We start from the raw sequence: 24,467 nt of genomic DNA, 5'->3' as shown, positions 1-24,467 counted from the left end.
AAGAGTGGTGATAGAGACTGCAGAGGTTAGCTTCTGCTGCAGAGCTAAAACAGTTTCCACTGTCAACATTAGTACATATTAAGGTATATCAGGTGTTTGAACTATTAAAATAGGCAGTTTAAAGCATTTTTAGAAGGTGAATGTGGTCTGTAACTACTGCAAATATCAGGATCTAATGTGCAGATAAAAAATTCAGTTGAAACTCTGCGTCAGGGCTTGAAAAGTGCTTTTTCGTTCCAGTTTCAGGGACCTTTTGAAAGAATGGACCAAAGGTTTCGTCTGTAGATGTGAAATCCTGGTAAAGACGTTTTTGACAAACACTTGCTGAAAAATGTGGAACTGCAAAGAGGTTAAAATGCATGCCGCATTTTCAGATTTTTATTGTTACAAAACGTGAAGCCATAAATTTTCCTACCACTTCCCGATTATGCTGAACCTTGCAGTGGTAAAATCTCCCAAAATACATTAAAGTTTGTTTATTTATTATTAGTGTGAATATTTTCACAAGATATTGACTTGATGCAAATTTTGTTATTTTTTTGAATGGGGGTTGTGTGTTTTCAACAGAATACTTATCCTTGTGTGACATTTAAGATTATTTCTGCTTTCAGTTTTCCCTTGGTGTGTGCATGTGTGTGTGTGTGTGTGGGTGTGTGTGTGAACCCCTCCTGCCTTGTCGCCCTGACTGTCTGTGTATTTGTACATTTAAGGCCAATGACCCGTACGCCTCCTCTCCGCCGCCCCCGGTGACTCAGATGGGAGTCTACTTACGGAGTACATGGCCTTGACCATTCTGGTTGCTGTAGAGACGTTGGCTGCCTCCTCCTCCAGGCTGTGGGTCTCTTTGTGGACTGTTTCTACCTTGATGTCTGGTTTACCGAGTGTGACACCTCGGCGACCTGGGAAAAAAATGTTTCACAATACGATGCGATGTAAAAGCCTCAGAGGTAATACAACCCAAAACTGAATCAGATTTATTTTGGAAGATTTCTGTTAAAATGCATCAAAATTCTTAACTATGAAAGAAATGTACTTGGACACAACAGTTAAAGCTGCAGTATGTAACTTTTATACAAAACAATATTTTTTTTACATATTTGATTGGCATGGGGCGTAATCTGTTAAAAAAAAATCGAGCTCCCCTGCCTTCTCCCAGTGCTTCCAGTGCTAACTGAAAACAACCAATCAGACCCAGGTGGAGGGTCTTAGCGCTGTTAATCATCCTCCATGTGGCCCTGTTCAACCTCCACCACTGCTCTCTGCTATTGATTGACAGCGGTTTTGATTGACAGCACTAAGCCCCTCCTCCTGGCTCTGATTGGTTGTTTTTGGTCAGAGCGGTGCATTTCTTCAGATGGCGACAGTTCACGGAGGAGATCGATCTTTTCACAGATTATCTGTCTCATGTTACACTGTCAGAATATGGTGACAGTTCTAACAAATGTGTAAAAAAAGTTACATACTACAGCTATAAATACATGGATATGACATGGTTTGTTTATGGAAATGGAAGTAGGTTTGAACAAAATGGCAAATATTGGACCTAGGGCCACTCAAAAGAAAAACAGAGGCGGAAATGGAATATTTCTACTCAGAATTATACGTTTTCTTTGCTAATTACAAACTAAGCATCACATTTGTTTAAAAAAAATCTCCATGGCTTTAATATTGTTTCGTTATTTTTGAAGAACTGCACTTTTCAAGTCTACACAAGCGAACACTCAGTGTTTGCCAACATGAGCAACTCCCTTCCGCTGCCAGAACAGAAACCTTAAAAGAAAAGATTCCCATCTGTGAAGTCTTGCGCTCCATCGCAGACAACAAACAGGAGACTGTTTATCTGCAGAGACGACAATGTTTGTTTGAGTTTCTCTTTCTGAACGATATCTCTTCTGTAGCCGTGTTTATCAGCTCTGAACCAGAGTATGTACTTTTATCCCCTGAAAATCCCTCTGGGGACTCTGCCAGTCACCTTCAACGTCTTTTCCTGTTTCTTTATTTCCGGTGTAGCAGCTCGAAATTAAACATCTGAAAGCCACAACAGGGGTTTTAGATCTCTGGTTTGACAAAGCGTGGTGTGTGTTCATAATTACTAATTGGATTGCCGCTGGCTATAGAAATAACACATATAGAAACTCATGATTTAAACGCCATTCACCTTTAAAGGCTTTTGTTTCAGAGCTCTTATTTATGTCGCTACTTTATCCTGCGTGTGCAAGTGGCAAGAGAATATCAAGCAAGTCAATGTCAGCAAAAGGAAATGAAAACATAAAGTGGGCGATTTAAGGCCGATTGCCATATAACATGAATATTCATTAATCTCATTTGAATAAAATGCTGTGCGGCTGGCATATGCCATTAACTTCGTGTAACATAAAAACGACAGAGCAGGGGTTGTTGATGAAAGAAGGACTGACAGGCAGAGTAAGTGTGAGCATGTCCATAAACAAACATTAAAAAAACCACAGTTTTCAACTCACTGCCTTTGCGTTGGCGGTAGAAGAAGAAGGCGAGTGCCAGCAGAATCATAAGCAGCAGAATGGAGGAGCCCACTGTACTAGCGGCGATAATTCCCACTGGAACAATATCTGAAACGAACACAAGCAGAAGAAGGGTCGGGGGTTGAGGGACAGCTGCGGCTTCGCTGCTGCACAAAAACTTAACGAGGATGCTGCTCAGTTTTAAGGGAAAATCCTTTTTGTGTCCTCGCTCAAAGCCGAATCTCTGAGGGCTGGTTATGTTGATAAGGCGCGCTCGTCAGACAAGGGGATGAAAACGCTTTCAGTGGACGTGTGTGAAGAATAAATCCAAAACTCTGTCGCTCTCTGAGATGTTTTGGTAGATTTTCTAAAGCCTGTGGAATGCAGCGGCGCAGAGAATAAGAGCAGGATCAGACTGACAGAGCGTGGAGAAACCATTTTCTCCAATATAATGTGAGATCTGAGATTTCATAACAAAACAGCCACCAAGAAAAGACGAGGAACACGCAGTGGTCCGTCTGAGTCACACAACTTCATCTGTTTCTAAAGGGAACTGGTTAAAACTAAAGTTTTTATTATTTGCTTTATCACAACAGTTTTGACTCAGTCAAAACAGAAAAATCAACAGTAGATGGAACATTCTAATATTCTGTCAACGTTTTCTATCCAACATTGATAGAATATTGGATGTAACTAGTCTGCTTTAACTTGAACTGGCATTTTTGTGCAAATATGATCACATATTATGAACAACTAGATTTTCAATACTAGTATTTGTTTCTTCTCTTCTTTAATTGACTCACATTGTCTAAAGTAGCAACAAACTGAAACTAGAGCAATTAATTCAACTAAATGTGACTCTAAACTACTTTCTGATGGTTAAATGCTACTTAATGTAAAATACTTTAAAAATGGGTTCATAAAAATAGGTTTGTCCACGTCTTTTGTCTTTTTTAATGCCACCACATGTAACTTCAGTTATTGCAGCCAGGTGTGCACACATCTCCAAATTGTGCAAAGGGTTCATAGTGGATATTTAAATGCCTACAAACAAAATCAAACATCAACCTCAGGATTTAGAGCCCCGATATGATAATCTCAAACTTACCAGTTAAAAACAGATTGATTTTTGAGTTCATGCTAATGATAAGTATTGTTTTCTCTCCTACAGTAAGAGGAAGTGGCAGAAAACTGAGGTAAAATTCTGCAGATTACTAGAAAACATTCTGGTGCAGATATAAAACTCAAAACCAAATTTTACAAGTACTAAGAATGCAGCACTAAAGTAGTAACAGATACAGGAAAATCAAGTTTTTAAAAAATTCTGCGATAAGCGACATTCAGTGAATCCTGGAGATCCTGAAGATTGAAAACAGGTTTTGATTCTGTTCATGTAAGCAAGCACTGTTTGGATCCAGCATACCCTTCTCCTCCAGGGTAATGATCATGGTTCCAGGTCCAAATGAGTTCCAGGCGGTGCAGTTGTACGGGGAGTGAAAGTCGGACTCCATGACGTTGTTGATGGTCAGGGTGGAGAGGACGGCGCCGCCTTGGGCCTGGGGTTTGCTCTGCTCCACCGTGTACCGCTCCATCAGAGTGCCTTTCTCCTTCTCCCAAACATTCTCCTTCCACGCCCAAACCTGTGGAAAACAAAACCAAACCGACTTCAGATTGGGACACAAAAACATCTACAGTTTGAACACAGCTCCTTCGAAGAGACATGAGATTTGTATGAGTTACTTTCAAATCTCTAATATGTTAAACTTTTTATCTACGCTCCATTCTTTGCTTCTGCAATTTACCCTCAGGGATCAATAATGCTAATTTCACTTCATTCCAGAATTGATAACTACAAAAAAAAAATTACATCTAGAAAGACAGACATGATCAAGAATAAAGATTAAAAAAACTGATTGTGTTGGGGTTGATGAAGGTTAAATACACCTGCATTTGTCATGTTGCAAATTCCCGAACTGGAAAGGGAATGAATTCCTCATGAAGGAATCAGAAGGCAGATAACACGCTGCAGCAGGTGTACATGGGTGTTAAAATCTCAAGCAGGTTTTGCCACTTAAAATGTGCCAAGGAGGAATTTCCAACATATTAAATATGGAGCACTACAGCATCAAATATGCATCCAGCCATATTTTAGGCTTATGTTCCTTTTAAATGATGTTGAAAAAAATAAAAAGATGACTCAGTGAGTTACAAATCCAAAATCCCGCCAATATTTCGTTTTTATTTCCTGACAGTTTTATCTAATGCGTCCTTTTGTCCGTCTGTACTGTCGACTCCTCTAAATCTCTCTTTCTAACAATAATTATGTTGCATCGCTTCTGTCTGGAGCTGTTTTATTTATTTTTTTGCTGTTTCTGAGTCTGTCATTGCCTCATTGAACACGCACACAGCACCACACTCCATATTTTATGAGTCCCCGTGTCTCTGCATTAAGCCTGGACTATAATGTCGTATCGCATTATACGCTCCGGGCTCGGTGGCAGTGCAGCAGGGGGCTGAATCGCTCTAAAAGCTCTGATTTCTGTCACGTCGGCACTGCACAATTGGATAATTGACGCTGAAAGGTACAAAATTTTACTCTCCTTCAATCCCTCTTCCTCTGATTTCAATTTATTGCTCCCCCACAACCCTCTTCACTCATTCTAGACGTCAAACTGAAATAATGGATTTATTTTTTTTCCCCCTTTGTTGCTTCTTTTTGTTACGGCTAAAGATTCCTCTATTTTTCCTCTCGATGGTTTCAATAACATATTACGCTGCCAGGATCTTATAAAACATTCAGTTCAGAATAAATTGTAGTTTTATCAAGCATCGCTTCCAGTGATTTCCAGGAAAAGGTAGAAATGAAAAAACAAAAACAAAAAAAAAAACCTAGCTTAATCCATTTTTATTCTGAAAAATTGAAGAGAAAATGAAATTACAAATTTCCGAGAAAGCAAAGCGAGAGGCACTCCTTTCAATCATACATGAGTACAAAGACACACTTTGTTTAATACATCAAAATTAAACCATGGATACTTATGTAATGTTGCTTGAAGTGTGACGGATTTCCAACTAAAGTTACACCTGAGCTACTTTCAGAACCTTACTGGATTTCTTTGGGATTTTAAGTAACAGAAAATTTCATTTTAACAAATGAAAGCTAAAACTGTGGCTTGTATTTGTATTCAACTAATTTAATTAGATACCACAAAATAAATCCTGAGCAACTTGTTGCTTTGAGATGTTACTTGTTAGGTAAAGTAAAGACTTCTCCTGTGTGTAATTTGGTCTCAGTATAAATCCTTCCCCTCCCTGAAGGCCTCAGAGGTTTGTTTGAGAAGATTAGTGAGCAAATTTGGAGAAGTTCTGGCTGTATAAACAGTTTCTCAAGGAGTTTTATTTCCTTTTACCTGCACAAAACTTCTACCGGAAGCATTCACATTAATTATTGGAAGTAGGCACAGAATATTTGATGCATTGCCAGCTGTTTAGAAGAACACAACGCATCTATTCATCATTTATCTATACCTCTTAATCCATGCAGCCTCATCCGACATACTGAGTTGAGAAAAATGTGACAACCTGGATCACAATGAATCTATTTTTTACGAGTAGTCTGCAGTCAGAGGGTAAAATTCACGTTATCAGCTCCAAATGTACAAAACTCAGCAAACAGACTTTTCTTGAAAACTATACGTGACTCTAGGGGCATATTTTTTTTGCAACACTTCCCATTAATATTTAAAAATGTTTTCAAAATACCACTTTGAACCTTTGACTTCCTGGCATCAACCTCTTATGCATCTGACCTTTTGGTAACCCAGTCTTCAGCAGGAAGACTGTAGTCCTCCAGCAGAGAGCTGTAAATTCTTCCAGCCAAGAACGAGAGCTGACGGAGAATCAAAGTTGCTAAACTCTGAAGGGATCCGGCCGAGGCTGTCAGGTCAGCAGCGTCACTGATCTCTTTCAGAGCTCGTTTTCAAACCCCGTTTAAATTTCAGCTTTCTGCATTCAAGTGGATCTCAGAACATAAACTATTTCATAGTGCAACGCTGTACTGGTCATTCTTCTCTTATTGAGGTTTGATAAATGTTGCCATGATGTATCTGATATCTACAACATTTATGTTTTTGCAACCTCACTTATTGTGTTTTGTCTATAATGCTGTGGGGGCAAATTTACAAAGCTATCTGCTTAGCAAGATCTCTGCAGTTCAGAATTTGCAGCGGCATCTAATTCTCAATCAGCACACAAAGGAAGATCTGCTCCAAAAATGGCTAAACCAAGCAAATATCGCCTCTCTGTGATAATACGGTTTGCCTAGGTAGACAAAGTCTGGCAGCAGCAGAACAAATTGCATTGGATTCTTTAAAGACACTGTTTGTCACATGCAGACAGGGGAGAAAAAGGGAAACAAAAACACAAAGCAGGGACAGAAGATACGGTAAACTTGATATGCTCTTTTATATTTGATATTTTAGCAAATCATTTTGTTAATCACAGACATTGTCTGATTGTCTTTGAGATGTTGAAGTATAAAGCTATCATCCTGCGATTGAAACCAAAAGCCTGGATGGATCATTTTACTGTTTTTCACAATTTTGCAGGGAAGAAATGAAACCATCCACATAACATCTGGAAACCTCTGTTAGGAAATATTTTCCACCCTCTCTATGATCACTTCTGCATCTGCGATGATTAGGGCTGCTGAAGAGAGAACAGTGGCAAGCTGACACCAAAAACAGATGGAAGTCTGAGTCTACAATTTGCTCTGGAGTTCTAGTGCAGAAATGAGCCATATGCAGAGGGGGCAGAAAATGGAGCAAAGTGCACAGCTTTGGTCATTTCTCCTTCTGTTTCTCTGGTCACTTAAGTTGCAGACACTAGATTGGTCCAAGCATCTAGAGAAATAGATGCGTAAAGTTGTTCATATTCCTCAGGCACATTTTTCTAATTTTTGACATATCATAAGAAAAGTCTACCAGAATGAAAGGCTTTAAAAAAAGCATGAAAAGCTATGAATATTCTGAAGCTATTACAATAAAGGTGGGCTTTCTTATCAGTGAAATGTGGGTCCAAGGGATGGAGCTGTTGCTATGCAAACATCAAACTGGAGAAATGTGCTTTTTACAATTGCTATTATATACAGTGCAATCCATTTCTAGGAGTGAATATCGTCTAAATGTACATTTCTAAACAAAATGTACTATATTTAATGGCTATAAATTCCATTTTCCTAAAGTTCAAAAGTAGATTATGGAAATGACAGACTTCTGCTTCCAGTTGGCAGAGGATCTGGACCAACCAGCTATTTTGTAATGACCACTCACATTTGCCACCTGGTGCCCTTTAGTGCTTACTGCAGCTACTCTGTTTTCCATTAATTAAATTACTTTAGCCTCCCTTAATGCTGCAGCGGCACTTACTGAGGCGTTACTGCTTAAAAAGCGTTCCAAATGACCAACTACATCTGTAGAGGTCATTACTTTCAGCACTGGGCTACTGGCAAAGAAAAGGAAGAAAGATTTGTGGGAAATTGGTTATCATTTATTGCAAAGCTGCAAATTAGATGTCAAGATTTTTTTATTTATGTTAAAACGATTTTCTCCACTTGATGATTTTTAGGCTGAAAGCTCTCATTCGATGTCACTTAAAAATGAAACATTTTGGAATCTGTATCTGAATTGTTATAATCTTCTCTGCTGTGTTGGCTTCAGTCTCATCTCAACGGGAGGATGTGTGTCTCCTCTTTGATTTCAAACACACACCTCAGCAGCTGTTTTCATGAGTCCCACCTTCCTCTACAGAGGAGAAACAGCTTGTTCTCACATACTAGTGACACTCTTGGAGAACAGTGTCGCCTCCGTCTTGTCTTTTACCCCGAGTGACACAAGCTAAGGAGAGAGAGTGTTTTCCAGGTGAGCTGGGAGCTTTGATCAGGATTCCCTGTGAGGGAGATGCAATCACAAGAGGTCAAGCAACTCTAGAGAAGATTACAGCTTCAGAGGATGGACTTACAATCTTATCAGGTGGGGGGGTGCTGGCGATGTAACACTTGATCCCTCCTTTTTCACCTCTGACAGCGTACTGAACTGGATCACTGGAGATGATGGGGGGGCCTGGGAGAGACACGACAAGGCAGAAAAGGGGATTACTCATACACACCTGAGATGCTCTGAGGTTAAATCACATTCAAAAGAATAATGGAGAAGGAAAATGTGATGTGTGTGGGCAGCCGCCGCACACCTGTCACTGCTGCAGAGAGCACCAGTCACGCTATGCGCTCTCGAGACTGGTTGCTCGACTTCAGGCTGACATTTTTTTCTAGATTCCCACAGGACAGGATTAAATTTTACTGTTAACCACGTGATTTTGATGGTCAGGATAAAAAGTTAACGGGAGCAGACGGGAACGGGAACGATAAAATAGAGAAAATTACCATGACGTGCCGCCATTTTTTAGTTTTCTTAACCCAGCCTACACTTAAAAGAACTGCATGACCCAGAAGCCCACAGTGCTGCCGCTGGCTGCACTCTGCTGGGATTCAAAGAAGAAGAGCAATGGAGGACCAAACATCAAACCATGAATGACTGAGCTGATACGCTGCCAGTCTCTTCTTGACTTCTGGTGGGAGAGGTCAGGTGGATGGTGCCAGACGCTGCTGGCAACACGAAGTCCTGAGCAAAGTTTCAGTTTTGCTCTGAAATGGTCAAGCCAGGAAACGTAGATTCACGTTTGTTCCAAGATAGACATGTTCCTGAGCTTATTATGGAAGAACATGCTGGATATTACATGACTGTGACGATTCTTGCGATAGCTCGCTGTTTGCTACTAGTTGAAGATTAAAGTAGACCCATTTTACAGGAGTATGACCTGATAAAATTTAGTGATGAAAGAATAAATGAAGATAAACAATCGGAGCGAGACAAGAGCGGGAGCCATTTTACCGGGAGTGGGATGGGACAGAAATGTAGTCTTTTTTACCCTTTCCCAGGATCGGGATTGAATAAATATTTTTTCTGTGAGAGTTTGATGGGACAGGAGGGAAAATCCACTCCTGTCCCACCCTCTACTCTCTGCCCTATGAGCTTGGTGTTGCACACAAAACAATTTGACACTGTTCTCCATCAAGCAGTTTCTGTCTGACACAGACTACGCATACACGGTGGTCCATGTCATGTCTGGTGGACGTCTGCACTCAGTCCACCTCCCAAGTATCCCGGCCCATTAACTCATATCTCTTACCTAATTCCCTTCAGCCCCCATATCCATCTCCGATGTTGCTCATCTCCACTTACCTCAGTCCTCATTCCCCCCCTTTCTTCATCCCAACCTCCATCCTCTCTCAAACACACCTCCCTCATTGATACTGACCTTATTCACCATGTCTTATTCCTGCCTCTCTCATCTTTAACTGTATCCTGCATCTCTATGCTCCCAACAATAATCCTTCATACATCACCCAGATCTCCCTTATGCATTCTTACCTCCTTTACCTCATATTTCTTAACATTTTCCATAGGTAGAAATCTGGGATTTTCTTACTTTGCTCAGGAAACAGAATCCCCATTTGTTTCTCAAACTCAGTAGCTTTGAGCAGAAAGACTCCAGATGATTCCATCAAAACGTACCAACTTTTGTCTTCTACGACGTCTTCAACTCTCTTCAGTAAATCCTTTAAAGTGACACTGTTCTGGCATGGCCCTTGGTATTGAATTACTCAGTCGGCCAACAAGCAAGGACATGTAAAAAAGAGCTGCAATCCACTTGTGCAGGATGATTATGCATCTCACCAGTTCTTCTGAGCTTATTCTACCCTTAAAGTTGCAACATCTGCTGGGAAACAGATCTGATATGCTCACCTGTAAGACTTTTACCTCCAATGTTTTGGATCAAATAAGTGCAGCAGACTTTGCTAAACTATTTATTGCACATTCCAGCTGCCTCAGGCCTTTCACATCTCTTAAATTTGGTAAATGGTGCTAACATAACAGTCAGCATCATGTCAGAGAAGCCCCTGCATTCGAAGTGTCAGAGCATTGTTAATTGAATGTGAAGGAATAATCACTGAACATTTATGGCAGCAAGTTGTCAGAAAAAAAAAACCTGTTCAGACATTTTTTTTTTCTCCACAATCTGAATCCAATCTAAATTTAGAATCCTTTAAGTCTGATTATTCCACAAAAAATTATTATTTCAAAAGCAACTTATGAAACTCCAGCAGAGGCAAGATTTTGTAATTTGTTGGTTTTGCCGACACTTTGAGCAAAGTCACATAAAATCTGCTTACAGCAGCGCTGTCGCTCTCTGTCAACCTGAATAAAACAGTGTGAATGCAGTGACTGTGACACAGTCTCCTGTTCTGTGATGAGACAAGACTAAATAAAAGTTACAAGGACGCGACTCGGCTGCTGCAGGGGGGGGGGCACAATTAAAGCCTGATATGATCCGATCAAGCTTGATACAAAACAGTAAAGCAGCTGTGAAACCAGCAGGGGAAATCCAAAGCTGAGATATAAATCCGAAGCTAAGCTCATGAGTATCTGTGGCAGGGCAGTGTTTAACCAAGTGTCAACTGCAGTCTTGACCCAGCAAAAGCTGTCGGACATGGTTAGCTGTGCCGGGCCGGCTGATGTTATATGCAGTGACTTCCCTCTGCTAAAGTATGAATAACTCCTCTTAGAGGATGCAGCCGGGTTTGTGTGATCACTAAAAAGGAAGTGGATATTGTGATGTTTCTGTTCACATTAAAAGGGAGCTACAGTGCAAAATTAATATTTTGCATATTTTTGTACTTCCATTTGCTTCTGGTGCTTAAAAAGGCCATCCAGATGTTTTTTGGCAAGAAGTTTTTGGTGTTCCATATGTAACGTCACAAATCAGCTGGCGCTGCCTCTCTCACCTAGCAACCCCAGCAGAACTGCAGGGCATTTAGTCAGCTGGTTTTACCGCCGTACAATGGCTGCTGGAAAAGACAAATGTTTTGGTGTTGACTTACTACCTAAGAACTACTTGCTGCATTCTTGTTTGTGCAGGAGGCTCTACTTCTGCTTTTCAAAGATGTACAGTTGTAAAACTGCACATCCGTTAGCAGCCATTTTCACGTACGAGCGTAAACGTTGAGGTGTGGGGCGTGGCTAGCAGCAGCTTATGTCGATTTAAAGTGACAGGAGGTCCTTGAACAGCTCATTTTGAAAGGTGCTCAAAACATGCAGAACGCAGTAAACTAAAATCTTGTTATTCAAGAAAGCTTTTGTGCAAAAAATGTAGTGAACATATTTTGTATAGACTTTTCCTAATATCTTCAAGGAAGCACAGGTCATCTTTTAGTCTTTGTTAATTGGGGGATTAGGTTTTGTAATTTCAAATAAGTTTAATCATGAAGCTAGTTGATATTAAAATACTGGCTTCTGCAAAATATTGGGCTGGAGGAAATATTTATTGTATTTTGTCAGTTTGGATCAGCGTTGCAGAGGAACAGGTTAGGCAACGTCAACAGAACCTATTCACATTTAATACTGTGTGCAGCACATTTGTTGCCTTCACCTGTCAGAACTGCAGAAAATCACCAAATAATCATCTGCAGACTTTACAAAAAGGTTCCTCAATTAAATCTGCACAATACAGAAGGATATATTAAATGTCTGATTACAAATGAAAATCTGACAAGTGCTGCTTACTTTGTATTCAATCCTCTGAGTTTTGGTGGAATTAAAACTGTGTTTTTTTTTGTAAGAGTATCTCCACTAGCTCTGCACGTCTCCAGGTTTTCGCTCAATCTTCTTTGAAAAATAACTCCAACTCAAGACTTGGTGGTGAATGTCTCAGAATGACTGCTCAATTCCTGTCATATCAACTTTTTAAAATTTGTTAAAAATTTAGAGAACCATGTCATCTACTCTGTGGTAGCCTACAGCATAAGATCCATTTCTTGTTTGACATTTCTACACTTTACAAGCACAAAGTTTAACCTGTATGAATATTTCTTTAAGGCTCTGGACTTTTAGATTTTATAGTCACTCGCACACATCTGAAATAGAGTCAGATCTGGAACCCCTTCTGCATCATTTAAAACAAACGTAATTTGCTGTTGCCCTTTTGCCCCACAGCCTCACTCGTTCCACAGCTGCATGCGCTCAGAATTGGCAGACGTGTTAAACTGGATGCCCTTCCTGCCCCTTTGATTGTCCCTGGGAAGGAAGGGAGTGGGGTTTGAACTGAAAGCCTGCAGGTCTGCAGCCAACCTGCTCTGATACCCAAACCACCGTTTGACCTGCATTTAATTTAAGAGCTAAAAACTCGTTGTCATGCACTTTTATTATCTTTGGGTGTTTTCACAACTGATAGTCTGGTAGACTGGGTTCTATTGGGAACCAAAACTGCATTATTTGTTACATTTTCAGATGGCGAGGTTCACTTTCACACTGCACTGCCAAACAAACCAAATCATTTGAGCAACCAGTTCACTATCTTGCCATGTGGGGGCGCTGCATCAAGAACTACTGAAGGAAACGACAGAAAAACCTCTGAACAGATGCTAATATTTACAGTCTTTCTTTTCTTCGCTCTTAGGCTTAAAACCAAATAGTCCCAAGGAAAATGAATTAAATTACTGGATTGCTGCTTTAGCGTGTCAAGTAGCAATGCACCTTGGTATTTAGCTTCTCAAGATGCATTTTCTTTCAAATACATATGATGTTAAATAATTTTAAGTAATGCTCCACAAAAAAAGTAAAATCTGTCCAAGATGAGTCCATGAATATTGAACCATGAAGCGGAGGTGTATTATAAACTTATGTATGAAAAAATGTTTTGGAAAACATCTTAAAAATTTAAAACTTGACCAAATGTGAACTAAGCAACTCAGGCATATAACATAACACCACCGAACAAAGATCATGGAGGTCTAAGTGGTTTAATTACTCATCTTTCCAGCTTGGCACATGTTCAAAATTCAGCTCCGTGAGGGAAGATCTGTTTTACACCCTCCATGTTTCTGCTAATATCAGCATGACTATAAATAGCAGCATGTGCAGATATGAACTGACCGTTGACAGTAAGCGTAACCTCGATCTCTCCCACTCCGATGCGCGGCACGATGGCCTTGCAGACATACTGGCCTGCATCGGCCTGGCTCACTGACTTCAAATGCAGCTGGTTGTTGTTGCTGAGAACCTGGAAACGCATAAATAAAGAACAGGACAGCTGGTTGTGATGTAAAGATATTCAGGAAGGGAACAATAAAGAGAAGGAGTATGGAAGGAGGAGGATCAATGTTTAATTCATAAAACATGTTGATTCACTCAGCAGGCTCCATTAGGTTTTTTCCCCCAAGCCTTTTCTTAAATGGTTGGGGCATGAATTAAAGATTTAGAAGTCTCAGAACTAATAGTAAGTCCTTTAAGTGAGCAAACACTTCAGAAATCTGCCTCCTTAATGCGCAGTGAAGCCAAATTCTTCAGTACCTTCCAAAATTATTGGAACTCCTGCTGGGGATGTGTAGAAAAGCACTGAAATAGATTCCCTCTACGGAGACTTGGTGGCCCTAAGATGCCTCTCTTAGCTGTACGTCTCAAACAACAAGCTTTGGAGATTTTTTTTTCTCCCTCTCTTACCATTTTCGTTATGTTCGTTATCGCTGTGACTATAGGGTTTGGTAGGTTTAGTGTATTTCCTCCCATTTGGAAGTTGTGGGGGGACATAAATAATATAAATGTATACATTCTGTTGATGTGCAGTTATTGGGGCTTTTTTTTCATGCTGTGCTCTTACCATGCTGGAGCCCTTTTTAGTCCAAGTGAGGGTAAGAGGAGGGTTTCCAGCCCACTTGCAGTTCAAAGTAACATCTGAGTACACATCCACTGTTACTGGTCTGGGCTCCACCACCAGAATTGGACCAACTAAAAAAAAAGGACACAAACGACAACAAAAGGGTTAAATTCTCAAAAGAAAAGCAACCTCAATTATCATCTGACTATAAACTCCTAACAATAAAGAAAATTAAATACTGTTTCTTCTTTATTTTGAAAGGATACACAGTGGTCATGAAGCCAAATACTTCCAAAACGTAAACTATTATATGAAATTGAGGCTTTTAGGGATGAATTTAACTGCTTTCTGCAGGAGTGTAAAGATCACAGAACAACTTAGTAAAATTTTCAGCTGAATGCAAAGGCAAGCCATATACTTTGTGGGGAAAGGGTTTATCATCAGACGAAACAAAGACTGAGCTATTTGAGAACAATGACAAGAGCTGTGGATAAGGAGGAAGACTACAGTACAGTCCAGTACAGTACAGTAGACTCAATTTGATTAGGGACCAAAACTGCAACATTTGTTACATTTCCACTGCACTGTGTCAAATGAAACTGTAGTGGTGCTGCACCAACAACTACTGAAGAAAATGACACAAAAAACTTTGAAGAAGAGACTGAGCGCAACTTCCTTCCTTGCAAAATCTAAACAAAAGGAAGTGCTGTCAGATTTTAGCGATTGTAGAATTTCTCTTTCATTATTAGCAAAAGGCCACAATCCATTTCTCCATGTAGCATGAGACTCTCGTGTTAGTTTTGAATATATTTACCCAGAATGCCCTGCACTAAAGTTAACTTCCTGCTTTTGGAGCAGTTTCTGGTCCACTTGCATCCACAGATGCATTCGAACTGCACCAGAATTCACTTTAACCAAAACCGACTGCTAGAATTTTAGGCGGACCATAGTTTGCTTATTTGGTCCGCATCAGAGTTCATTCACACCTCCCCAAACGAACCAAACTTTCTAGACAAACTAGAGTTTGACTAAACAGACTGCTGTGAGTCAGCCCTAAGTCTACAGTTACAGGGTTGAATCTTGGACAAACCAGAAGTGTTCCTACATTAAAATCACCTCAGATACACACTAAAGTTATAGTTAGAATCGATAAGGCTTCTGGAATTAGCTTAACCTTATGACATGTTTTGAACGATACACAAAAGCTTTAAACCAATTATTTTTGATGAACTCTTTTAATACGACAGTCATCATCACATGTAGCCAGAATTACACCACATAACTACAAACATCACATGGTTTGTCAGCAACTTCATTAAGCCTTTTATTTATTTACGTAAAACCGAAGCTATAACTTGCTTCCTTAGGTGAAACGCAGCTTTATTGTCCTCCTCAGCACACGAGTGTTTACTATTGACTCACAGTGCACGTCCACGAGGATGCTGACGTTGGTGCTTCCCACTGCGTTGAACACCTGACATGACACGGGCTCAGTGAAGAATGAATGATCTGCTGTGGTGACAAACACACTTTCCCTGGCCCCCTCCAGCAGCACGCCACCTTTAGCCCACCTGGCGGAGAAAAACACAACACCCTTTAACACGTTTCACACGGCTGCAAATCATTACTACGTCGGGCTGCCTGCAGGGAATTTCAGAAGCTGTGTGAGGATCTTAATGTGGGATTTTCACTCTATGAATGTGAAAGAAAATATGACTTGATTCTCATGCTCAAGGGAAACTCTGCAATAAATTAGAATAATTTCTGAAATCCATATGGTTGCTTGCCAAATATCTAGCTGAAAATCATATCAACATATTGCACATTCTCCACAGAATGACATTTTAATGCACATTCTGTAGGCTCTGTGCCTAAGTACCTGGCAGTGTTCCCACATCAGGACCCTCTCTGATAGAGTTTCAGACCTCAGCCTTTTTTTTTTGCACTTTCAGTGCTTCGGAGATGTCGCTTACGATAAAACTCTCCGTTCGACTACACAAAATGTTCAATAGTTTCACAAATTTTGTTCTCTAAGCAGAAATTACGATTCAGGAGCAGCTCCTCAGAGTGAACACGAGCAGATTGGAGTAGATGAAAGGAAACCCATTGGCATTGATCATCCGATCAGGCTGCTAATGTTGCACTGCAGGACCACCAACATCAAAACCTTCCTCACATCTTGAGCTACAATTAAAGCCAAATGCAGATATGAGTTCATTTAGACCTCCAGGCTGCAGTGGCTGGCAGAGGGAAGGATATTTTTTAGGAATTGTTTCCAAAGGCTGGTAAAATTTGTTGAACAAATAGAGTGCTGTGAAAAAGTATTTGCCCCTTATAGATTTGTCATTTTGCTACATTTAAATGTTTCAAGTCAAACATATTTCAGGCAGTCTAAATTCAGCAATTTAGATTTCAAATAAGGATTTCATAAATGAGGGCAAGAGGCTATAATTTATCTACCCTGGTGACTAGATCATCTGTAAAAAACACTGAAACAGAACCAGTGTGACAACATGAAGTAGGATTAAGGGTCTCAAAGCAGCACATCGCACCCCCACCTAAAGAAAGAAGAAAACATTTCAAACAAAGATGGGAAGATTATTGACGTTTATTAATCTGTAAAGTGTTACAAAACCAAAAAGGAACAAAACGACAATTTCGGAGTGACCCAGTTAAACTCCAGACCCAAATCCAATTAATAAGAAGCCACCTATCAATTATTCTATGGCGTTTGTCAGCAACAGACCAGTCGCGGTTGCAATTTCTGTTCCCATTATCTGGAGGAACTGAACTTCCCTCAACATTCCTGGGGTTAGTTATCTCCAAGGCGCTGCGGTCAGAGAGATTTCGAGGAAAATAATAACAGGAAATCAGGGTTAAATGTTGTCAGTGGCCAACATGCAACTCCGACAGCCGTTAGCAAGACCATTTAGATAACATGACCTCCTGATGGCGGTTGTTGGACAGCACAGCCAATTGTTAGGTTGGTTGTGCTGTCCAATTACTCTCCACATAGGACCACGTTAATTTGGAAAGCCTTTTTTACATGAATATTCCACTATTTTTAAACTGCATTTACTTTTAACAACATTAAAATTGTTTGATAACACAAAAGCAAAAGACATCTTTTAATATTCTTCACAGCACTGTATTAAAAAAATGAAAACATAAAAAAACCAGTCACTTAGGATACGTTTTACATGTTCTGTTTGCAAATTCGTATTTTTAAAATTTTTAGTTTTGCAATCACTGACAATGATGCAAATGTGCCTTCACAGCATCAGGTCAGAGGCACAGCTTCTTCTTTTTTTTAATAATAGAGGCTTCCTTACGGGGTCAGTGGCACCGTCTAACTTTAGTATTTCCCCAGGGTAATCGCTTGAATTTTCATTTCGCCATCTGTGCAAACATGAGAGTTGTCATCAATCAGACCTGTAGCCCATGATGGGCGGGTTGGCGGTGGCCTGGCAGGTGAATGTGACTCTTTCTCCCTCCAGGACAGAGCGAGGTTCGATGGACAAGGTCACAGTGGGAGGGTCTGCACAGGGGGAGATACAGATGCAGAGTCTGTTGTAAGCAGAAACTGACAGAGTGAATTTCCTTTGCATAAATCAATGAGGACCTGAACTGAAGTCAAACAAGCCAACAAGTTTAACATAAAAAATGCTGAATTCCTGAGACGTTTAACACGTTGGTGTCTAGCTACACAACATGTAGTTCACTCTACATTTTACTGCTTTTCAAAATATTGGGGCAAAATTACATTCTGAAATAATATGTTTGTTTGTGTATGGATACAGTGGACGCCCTACTCTTCAGATTTTTCTGTGGAATGTGAATCCAGGTTATTCACGTTTATTTTTGTAGCACATTTTTAAATGCAACGTGTCAAGAAGCAGATTGCTGCTTGACCTGCTATTGGCTGGCATTTGCAAAACATTCATTTTAGGAGCTGCATAATTTCCTTGCCGCTGATTGGCTGAACCCCCAAGAGCAAAAATGAGGAAGACTGTAAATATTAGCTTCTGTAGTGATGTTTCTATTGTGCTTATTAATGCATATTATGGTATATTTGATGTTTCAATTATTAAAATAGGCAGTTATAAGGGTTTTTTGAGTGGGTCAATGCACTAAAGTGTACATCACAGAGTTTGTTTAGGAATAATTTTAAATATGAAATATTTTAGATTGAATTGGACATTCATGTACTTCATCTACTTGGCTGTAACTATATTTTATCCAGAAACAAGTTTAACTAAATACCCTTCTTTAAAAGGCATAACTATTTCCTTAACTTCTGCTTTTGAACCATCTACATATTCACTTCATAAATTAAGAAACAAACTCATCGACACTTTAAGAATATATTAAAAACTATATCTTTAATAACTGCTTCAGATAAATAGTGAACTGTTAGGGCCTTCAATAATTCTACTAATAACCCAATATCCATTATAAATGCACTCTAAATAAGGTTGTACTTTCATAATTGTCCAGTGTGAGATCTTGCTATCGCAGTAAAAGAGGATCTTCTAAGTCTTTATGGGTTACAATAATTCTGCCCTTGTGGATTTGGCTATTTCCAAAAACTGCACAATTAGTTGAGTGAATGTAAAAAATTTTTTTATCCAAATGTTATCGTTAAGTTATTTTTAATCAGCTACACAAAAAAGTAATCAAGCTTTTACAGCTCAAAGGCTGCGTGATGCTTTTCAAGGACTCTTTTTTTTGTTATGATAAAATAAATTATTTTAGCACAAGTCGGGATTGCATGATGCCTGAAAAAATGTGGAGCTTATAAGAAATAAAGCAAAAAATAGAGCTTTGTGGCAGTCTTAAAAACTGATCATTACAGCGGTTTTGCTTTGTTTTTGGTCTTCGTCCAGCTGACTGGGTCCTTTAACTCTGAACAACCACAGAGAGGAGAGCAGCAACGTACGGTGGACGTTGAGAGTGACAGTGGCTCGTTTGCCCATTGGCACTGCTGGATTGCTGGCCACACAGGTGAAATTGCTGCCGCTGTCAGTGTCAACTGGAGTGATGGGGAGATAGCTCCGGCTCGTCACTCTCTTCCTGTCTGGCAGCACCTCCTGTTTGACGAAGAAAAGTCAGAAAGGTGAAGAATGAGAACAGTGCAGGAGAAGGATGAAAAATGATGGGGGGGGGGGAAGAGACAGCAAGAGAAAAAACAAGAAAAAGTGAAGGAAAAGTTATAAATTAGGTCAAGAAGAAAAGGCAAATAATAAAAAATACTTTACAGAGAGAAGAAAAAACTGATTTTTAAAAAAAATCCGAATCAACCCATCTGTTGAAACAAGAAGGTTTTGTCTTTGTGAATAAAAGCTCCCAAATCTGTCAAGTTACTGACGGAGTAACATAAACAGAGGTGGACAGAGTATCCAAAAATTAGAGTAGCACTACTTCAACATATTTTTACTGAAGTAAAAGTCAAGGTAGCCGTCCACAACATTAATAAAGTAAGAAATTATTTGGTAAAAAGGCGACTCAAGCACTGAGTAACGATCAAAATATCAATCATTTAATATTAAAGATTACCTCATCGGCTGGACCAAAATATAAAGTTATGTGGAAATGTTGGTATTTTAAAGACCGAAATGATTCATATAAACAACATAATTACAAAATAACAAAATCAGGCAAAAGAAACATTTTTCCAAATCAGTTTCTTTCAATATAAAACTTCTGAAGTTTTAACAAAAACTGCAGGTGAGTGTCTGTCTGGTGGATTTTTGATTAAAACATTTGTTTTTCATTCAGTGGGTAGAAAATCCAGAAATTTTGCTCAAGTAAGAGTAAAAATACTTCATAATAAAATTACTCAAGTAAAATTAAAACGTACAGCGCAGTAAAAATACTCCTAAAAGTAAATTTGTTCCAAAAAGCAACTCAGGTAAATGTACCTGAGTAACTAGTTACTACCCGACTGTGAATATGAATGAGCGGTCAGTAACGGTGCAGCACAGGAGCAGGATGAAATATGCATGACCACATGTGTGTGTGGAAGCCGGATAAAACTGTCTGAGAGAGATGTAAAAACATGTGTGTTGGTGTGTGAGTGTTTGATGCTGATTCTGTGTGCATAATAAAACATGAGTGAGCATATGTGAGCGCGAGGCTTGCAGGCATGATTTCACGTGAGCGGGAGAGAGAACAGGATCCCGTGGAGTCTGACTGCGGGAGAAAGAGTGCAAAATATCAGAGTGCATGAGGTGTCGACCTGAGCAGCTCCTGGGTTGTCCAGAAGTGTCTCTAGGAGCGTTTTGAAGGCGGTCTCAGTTTCACAGGGTCAATAAAACACGCCTCGGATCTTTGGGTCTTTCAAGTTGCGTTACAAGCAAGTTACAAGTGTGCAGGGCAACAAGTGTTTGGCATGTTTTTTGCTCTGTAACTTCACAGAATCAAAGAGCAGTGACTTGGTAAAGAGGAAGACGTTTCTTTCTGTACGCTTCCATGTTTAGTTTTTGCAAAAATATTCAGCTTTTTGGTCATTTGCTTGTGATTTTGCAATAACTTTATTTATTTAGTTATTATTTTAACACTGTTTTCTGACTATGGATGAATAATCAGTCACATAAGTTCCTGCATCTGGATGTTTTCAGAGGAAATATCTAATTTTAGCTTTAGATAAATAAAACCTGACTATATTAAACAAATAATGAAATGTATTTATGATTGAATTGAATCAGTTTTTTTTGTAAAGTGCCTTGATATGACATTTGTTGCAACATTTCGGCACTAAAGAAATAAACCTGAATTGGGTATTTCTTATTATAACATAAATGTAGCTTTTTTTACATTAACTACATGGACTTTGTTTCGATTATTCTCCCAATTAAACATCTAGTACTGCTTGAAACATTTGTAAAACTTTTCCTGGACGGAGCCGCTGGCATATTTTACTGAAACCAATAACTTAAGTCTTAAGTCATCGATAGATACTTCATATTCATTATTTCTTTTATTTCTTATGGTTTAATTTACTTATGTTAGTAACACTTCTGCTTCGTGTTTATATATTCAAATGGCTGCCATGTTCTACACCTGAATCATTTCCACTCAGCCTGAGGCACAGTGAGCTGCAGAAGCCCCTTCGGCGTTTAAAAGTAAACATGTAAATATTGCAGACAACCTTCACCTATAGCTGAGCAAAAGAACAACAGCAAACAAGTAAATTCATATTTGAGCTTCTGATATGCCATGTTTTAGTCTGTGAAAACAGCTTTTCTTATATCTATCAAATACAGTATCCACCTAAGGTTATGACACAAAATGCAACAGTGAAGATATTTGCAGGTAGTTAAAAAAGCAACATATTTTCATTGGCATGTGGATGAATACTTGATTCATGGTCCTCTGGTTATTCAATCTGTTTGTGACTTTATGAAAACTATACAATATTTTTGAATGTTTTGTATGCTGAATAGCTTCTGTATTATAAAGTGTGATGAAATGAACATCCACCCATGTAACCAGCAGCAGGTATGGCAGCAGGTCTCTGCAGAGCAAATGTTTAAGAAAAAGAATAGTTGAAATATTTACCCGGGAGTGAATTGCAGCTGGTTGTGTCCTTTTGCAACCTTCTGTGCCTGAGTTAATTTCTGCAACTGTAACCGATTCTGAATGCTTCATAAATTCATCATAACCAAATAAATAATTAATGCTGCTTCTTCCTGCTTTTTTCATCCACATCTACCAGCTTTTTAATTTCTACCTTTCTCAGCCTTGTTAGAAATAATTAGACAAGTGGTGGCTAATGACAAATAAAATATTATTTAATATGTTTTTACTTTTCATATATTTTGTCAATTAGTCCCTTTTTTCAGATTTTGATATTGTCGACTATTTACTGTGGTTTGATACATCGTTAGCTTTCCTTTGTTGCCTGGAAACCACTCAAAGTTTTCTGTTCTTCATATGTCGAAGATGAAAGCACAAAATCAGGCATATGGAAAGAAGGGAGATTTTTTTCTAATCCCATGGCTTTTTCTCGTTGGTTAAAAAATAATTCAGCGATTAAAAACAACAGATCCTTTGGCTTAGCTGATGCTACCATGTTTATGTGAGTTTATGACCTGACACACTCAGGCTCTGTGACAAAAATACAATCAGCTGTTTAACTATAAAAACAGAGAACATGGCATTTTATTAAAATTTCAGGTTTTCCATTCTTGGAAAATTAAGCTTCGTGTAAGAATGTCTTTCTCAAAGCAATTTTGAGACATTTTGCATATATTTAAATGCTATAAACTCATCTGAGGTTTCTGGCTTTTCTTCTCGGTACAAGTGTGAGTGTTTATATGTTCATGCATTCAAGGGTGTGTGTTTGTGTGTGTGTGAGTCACCGTAGAGTGGTGTGCTCCCTCCACAGGGATGCCATTCTTGGTCCACTGGATGTGAGCTGCAGGCTTGGCCCCGCGGGTCACGCAGGTCAGGTTGAATGCAGTTCCAGCCATCAGCAGCAGCTCTGGCGTTCCCTCCACCACCGGATCCTCAGGGGGGACTGCAGGACAGACACACAAATCCATACTCTTGACTTTAACGCAAGGGCACTCAGGTTTAAAGAACAGCCACATCTGTCCACACACACACTCCAGTTTTTCCCCATAGGTCAAGAGAATATTGGCTCTTATAAGTTTCTTTCAAAGAAGTTCACACTTTAGAAGTGGAATTTTTCTCACCAATCAAAAGCAAAGTGCAATGTCACCTTCTGGAAAGTCCAAAAGGGCTCTCGAGCGTTTTCCTCAGGAGAGTCTAACTTTCTGACTTTTAACCTTCTCGCTGATTTAATATCTCAAAATATTCTGGGAGCACTGAGCATGAACTGCACATATTTTTTGGCCCTTTTAGTGAAACTCAAGACTTTCATGACTCAAAGTATCATTGGTAACGACATCAAGGTGCTCATCGTTAGGTTGATGATCTCTGTTGATAAAAAGACTCTATTTTCACTTTATAATGAACTTGCAAGGATACAAAATGTAGCTGGACAGAAAGAAGCAAGAAAATACGCATTATGGGAAAAAACAAACATGCAAAACCATATTTCAGTGATCCCAGTTTCATGTTTGTCGTAATGTATTTAACCACACAGTAGTCTGTTTTTTATTTGTTTATTTTAATACATATTTTTTCCTTTTAACATCTCTCTTTTCCTGTTGGAGCTGATGCCAATAGAATGACTGGAGTTTTTATGTGAAACCAGTAAAAACAGTGTAACTTATGAACACTCCCTAGACGTTTCTGATGACTGTGCGGTGAAATGACCCTCTGGGTAAAAGTTTGAGGGCAGGACGTTGTCTTTTACCAAGACAAGGGCTGCAGTGACTCATTAATTACACAACACATTCCAGTGATTCACAGCTTGACTTGGCCTCTTACTAATAGACTTCAGCTTTTCTCAAGACCATAATGTCTCAGAAGGGCTTTTTTCCTTCTATACCTTATTTTCTTTATTTGACCTGTATTTATACAGGTCGTGTCGTTGAGATCTCATCTATAACACACATTTTGTAATAAAGCAAACAAATTATAAACACGGCAACAAAACAAGTAATTGAGATCTGGATCAGTTCATTACATATTGAGATGTTACACTTCTTCTCCATCAATTAGTGGAAGAACAAAAACTTTGACATGTGGACTTGTGCTGAACATGTTTAGGCTATTCATAGCTGTGCACATCTGCAGCGGCCTCTCTTGCTTCAGGGAAATCTGTTTATTTTTGGATCTATGTGCAGAGGTCTCTGATGGAGATAAGAATAACCTTTGGTGATGCAAGGAAGACATTAGACGGTTGGTTGTTTAGGAGGCTGACCAACTGAGGAAGCAGGGAATGTGGTGTGTCCGGTGTCAGAGCCTGGGAAGCTGACAAATAAAAGTTGCCCTCCAACTTCATGAACTTAGAACTTGATTAATGATTAGGCTGGAGCTCCCTCTCCTACAAGAAGAGCTGTCTATAAGCACATACTATACACATTAAGAAGACTGTAGATCTGTGCAGTTTAATGTCTTTGTAAGTGAAACGGTGCTAAGCTACTTGCTTTAAAACAGCCATGGTCAACTGTGACCCTCTTTTGTTTGACGCTTAGAGAAGACCCCAAAGTAAGCTAACCCAAATATAGAGCATCTCAACGTTCTATAGAAGGAAAAGGATGATTCAAACAGGTTGGAAAACAGTAATATATGAAAGAAAAACCA

At 39.3% G+C, this 24,467-nt stretch overlaps 1 protein-coding gene across 3 annotated transcripts in view; it reads right to left on the bottom strand.

Annotated features, from left to right (window-relative positions):
* Positions 1-24,467, bottom strand: part of kirrel1b (kirre like nephrin family adhesion molecule 1b) — a 97,249-nt gene that overhangs the window by 6,286 nt on the left and 66,496 nt on the right. For 2 of the 3 annotated variants that reach the window (XM_008433976.2, XM_008433977.2), the window contains exons 4-13: positions 22,613-22,770; positions 19,189-19,339; positions 17,682-17,787; positions 15,672-15,820; positions 14,253-14,380; positions 13,529-13,655; positions 8,499-8,599; positions 3,904-4,120; positions 2,481-2,588; positions 772-899 (exon numbers count right to left, since the gene is read on the bottom strand). In XM_008433976.2, the coding sequence (XP_008432198.1) occupies positions 772-899; positions 2,481-2,588; positions 3,904-4,120; positions 8,499-8,599; positions 13,529-13,655; positions 14,253-14,380; positions 15,672-15,820; positions 17,682-17,787; positions 19,189-19,339; positions 22,613-22,770 (1,373 nt within the window). Of the gene's footprint in view, positions 1-771; positions 900-2,480; positions 2,589-3,903; positions 4,121-8,498; positions 8,600-13,528; positions 13,656-14,252; positions 14,381-15,671; positions 15,821-17,681; positions 17,788-19,188; positions 19,340-22,612; positions 22,771-22,948; positions 23,066-24,467 lie in introns of those variants that run through there. The other variant, XM_008433978.2, reaches the window with a different exon arrangement.

Source organism: Poecilia reticulata, linkage group LG17 (genome assembly GCF_000633615.1).
Source record: "Poecilia reticulata strain Guanapo linkage group LG17, Guppy_female_1.0+MT, whole genome shotgun sequence".
Taxonomy (NCBI): Eukaryota; Metazoa; Chordata; class Actinopteri; order Cyprinodontiformes; family Poeciliidae; genus Poecilia; species Poecilia reticulata.
This window is presented reverse-complemented; position numbering and strand designations above follow the sequence as displayed.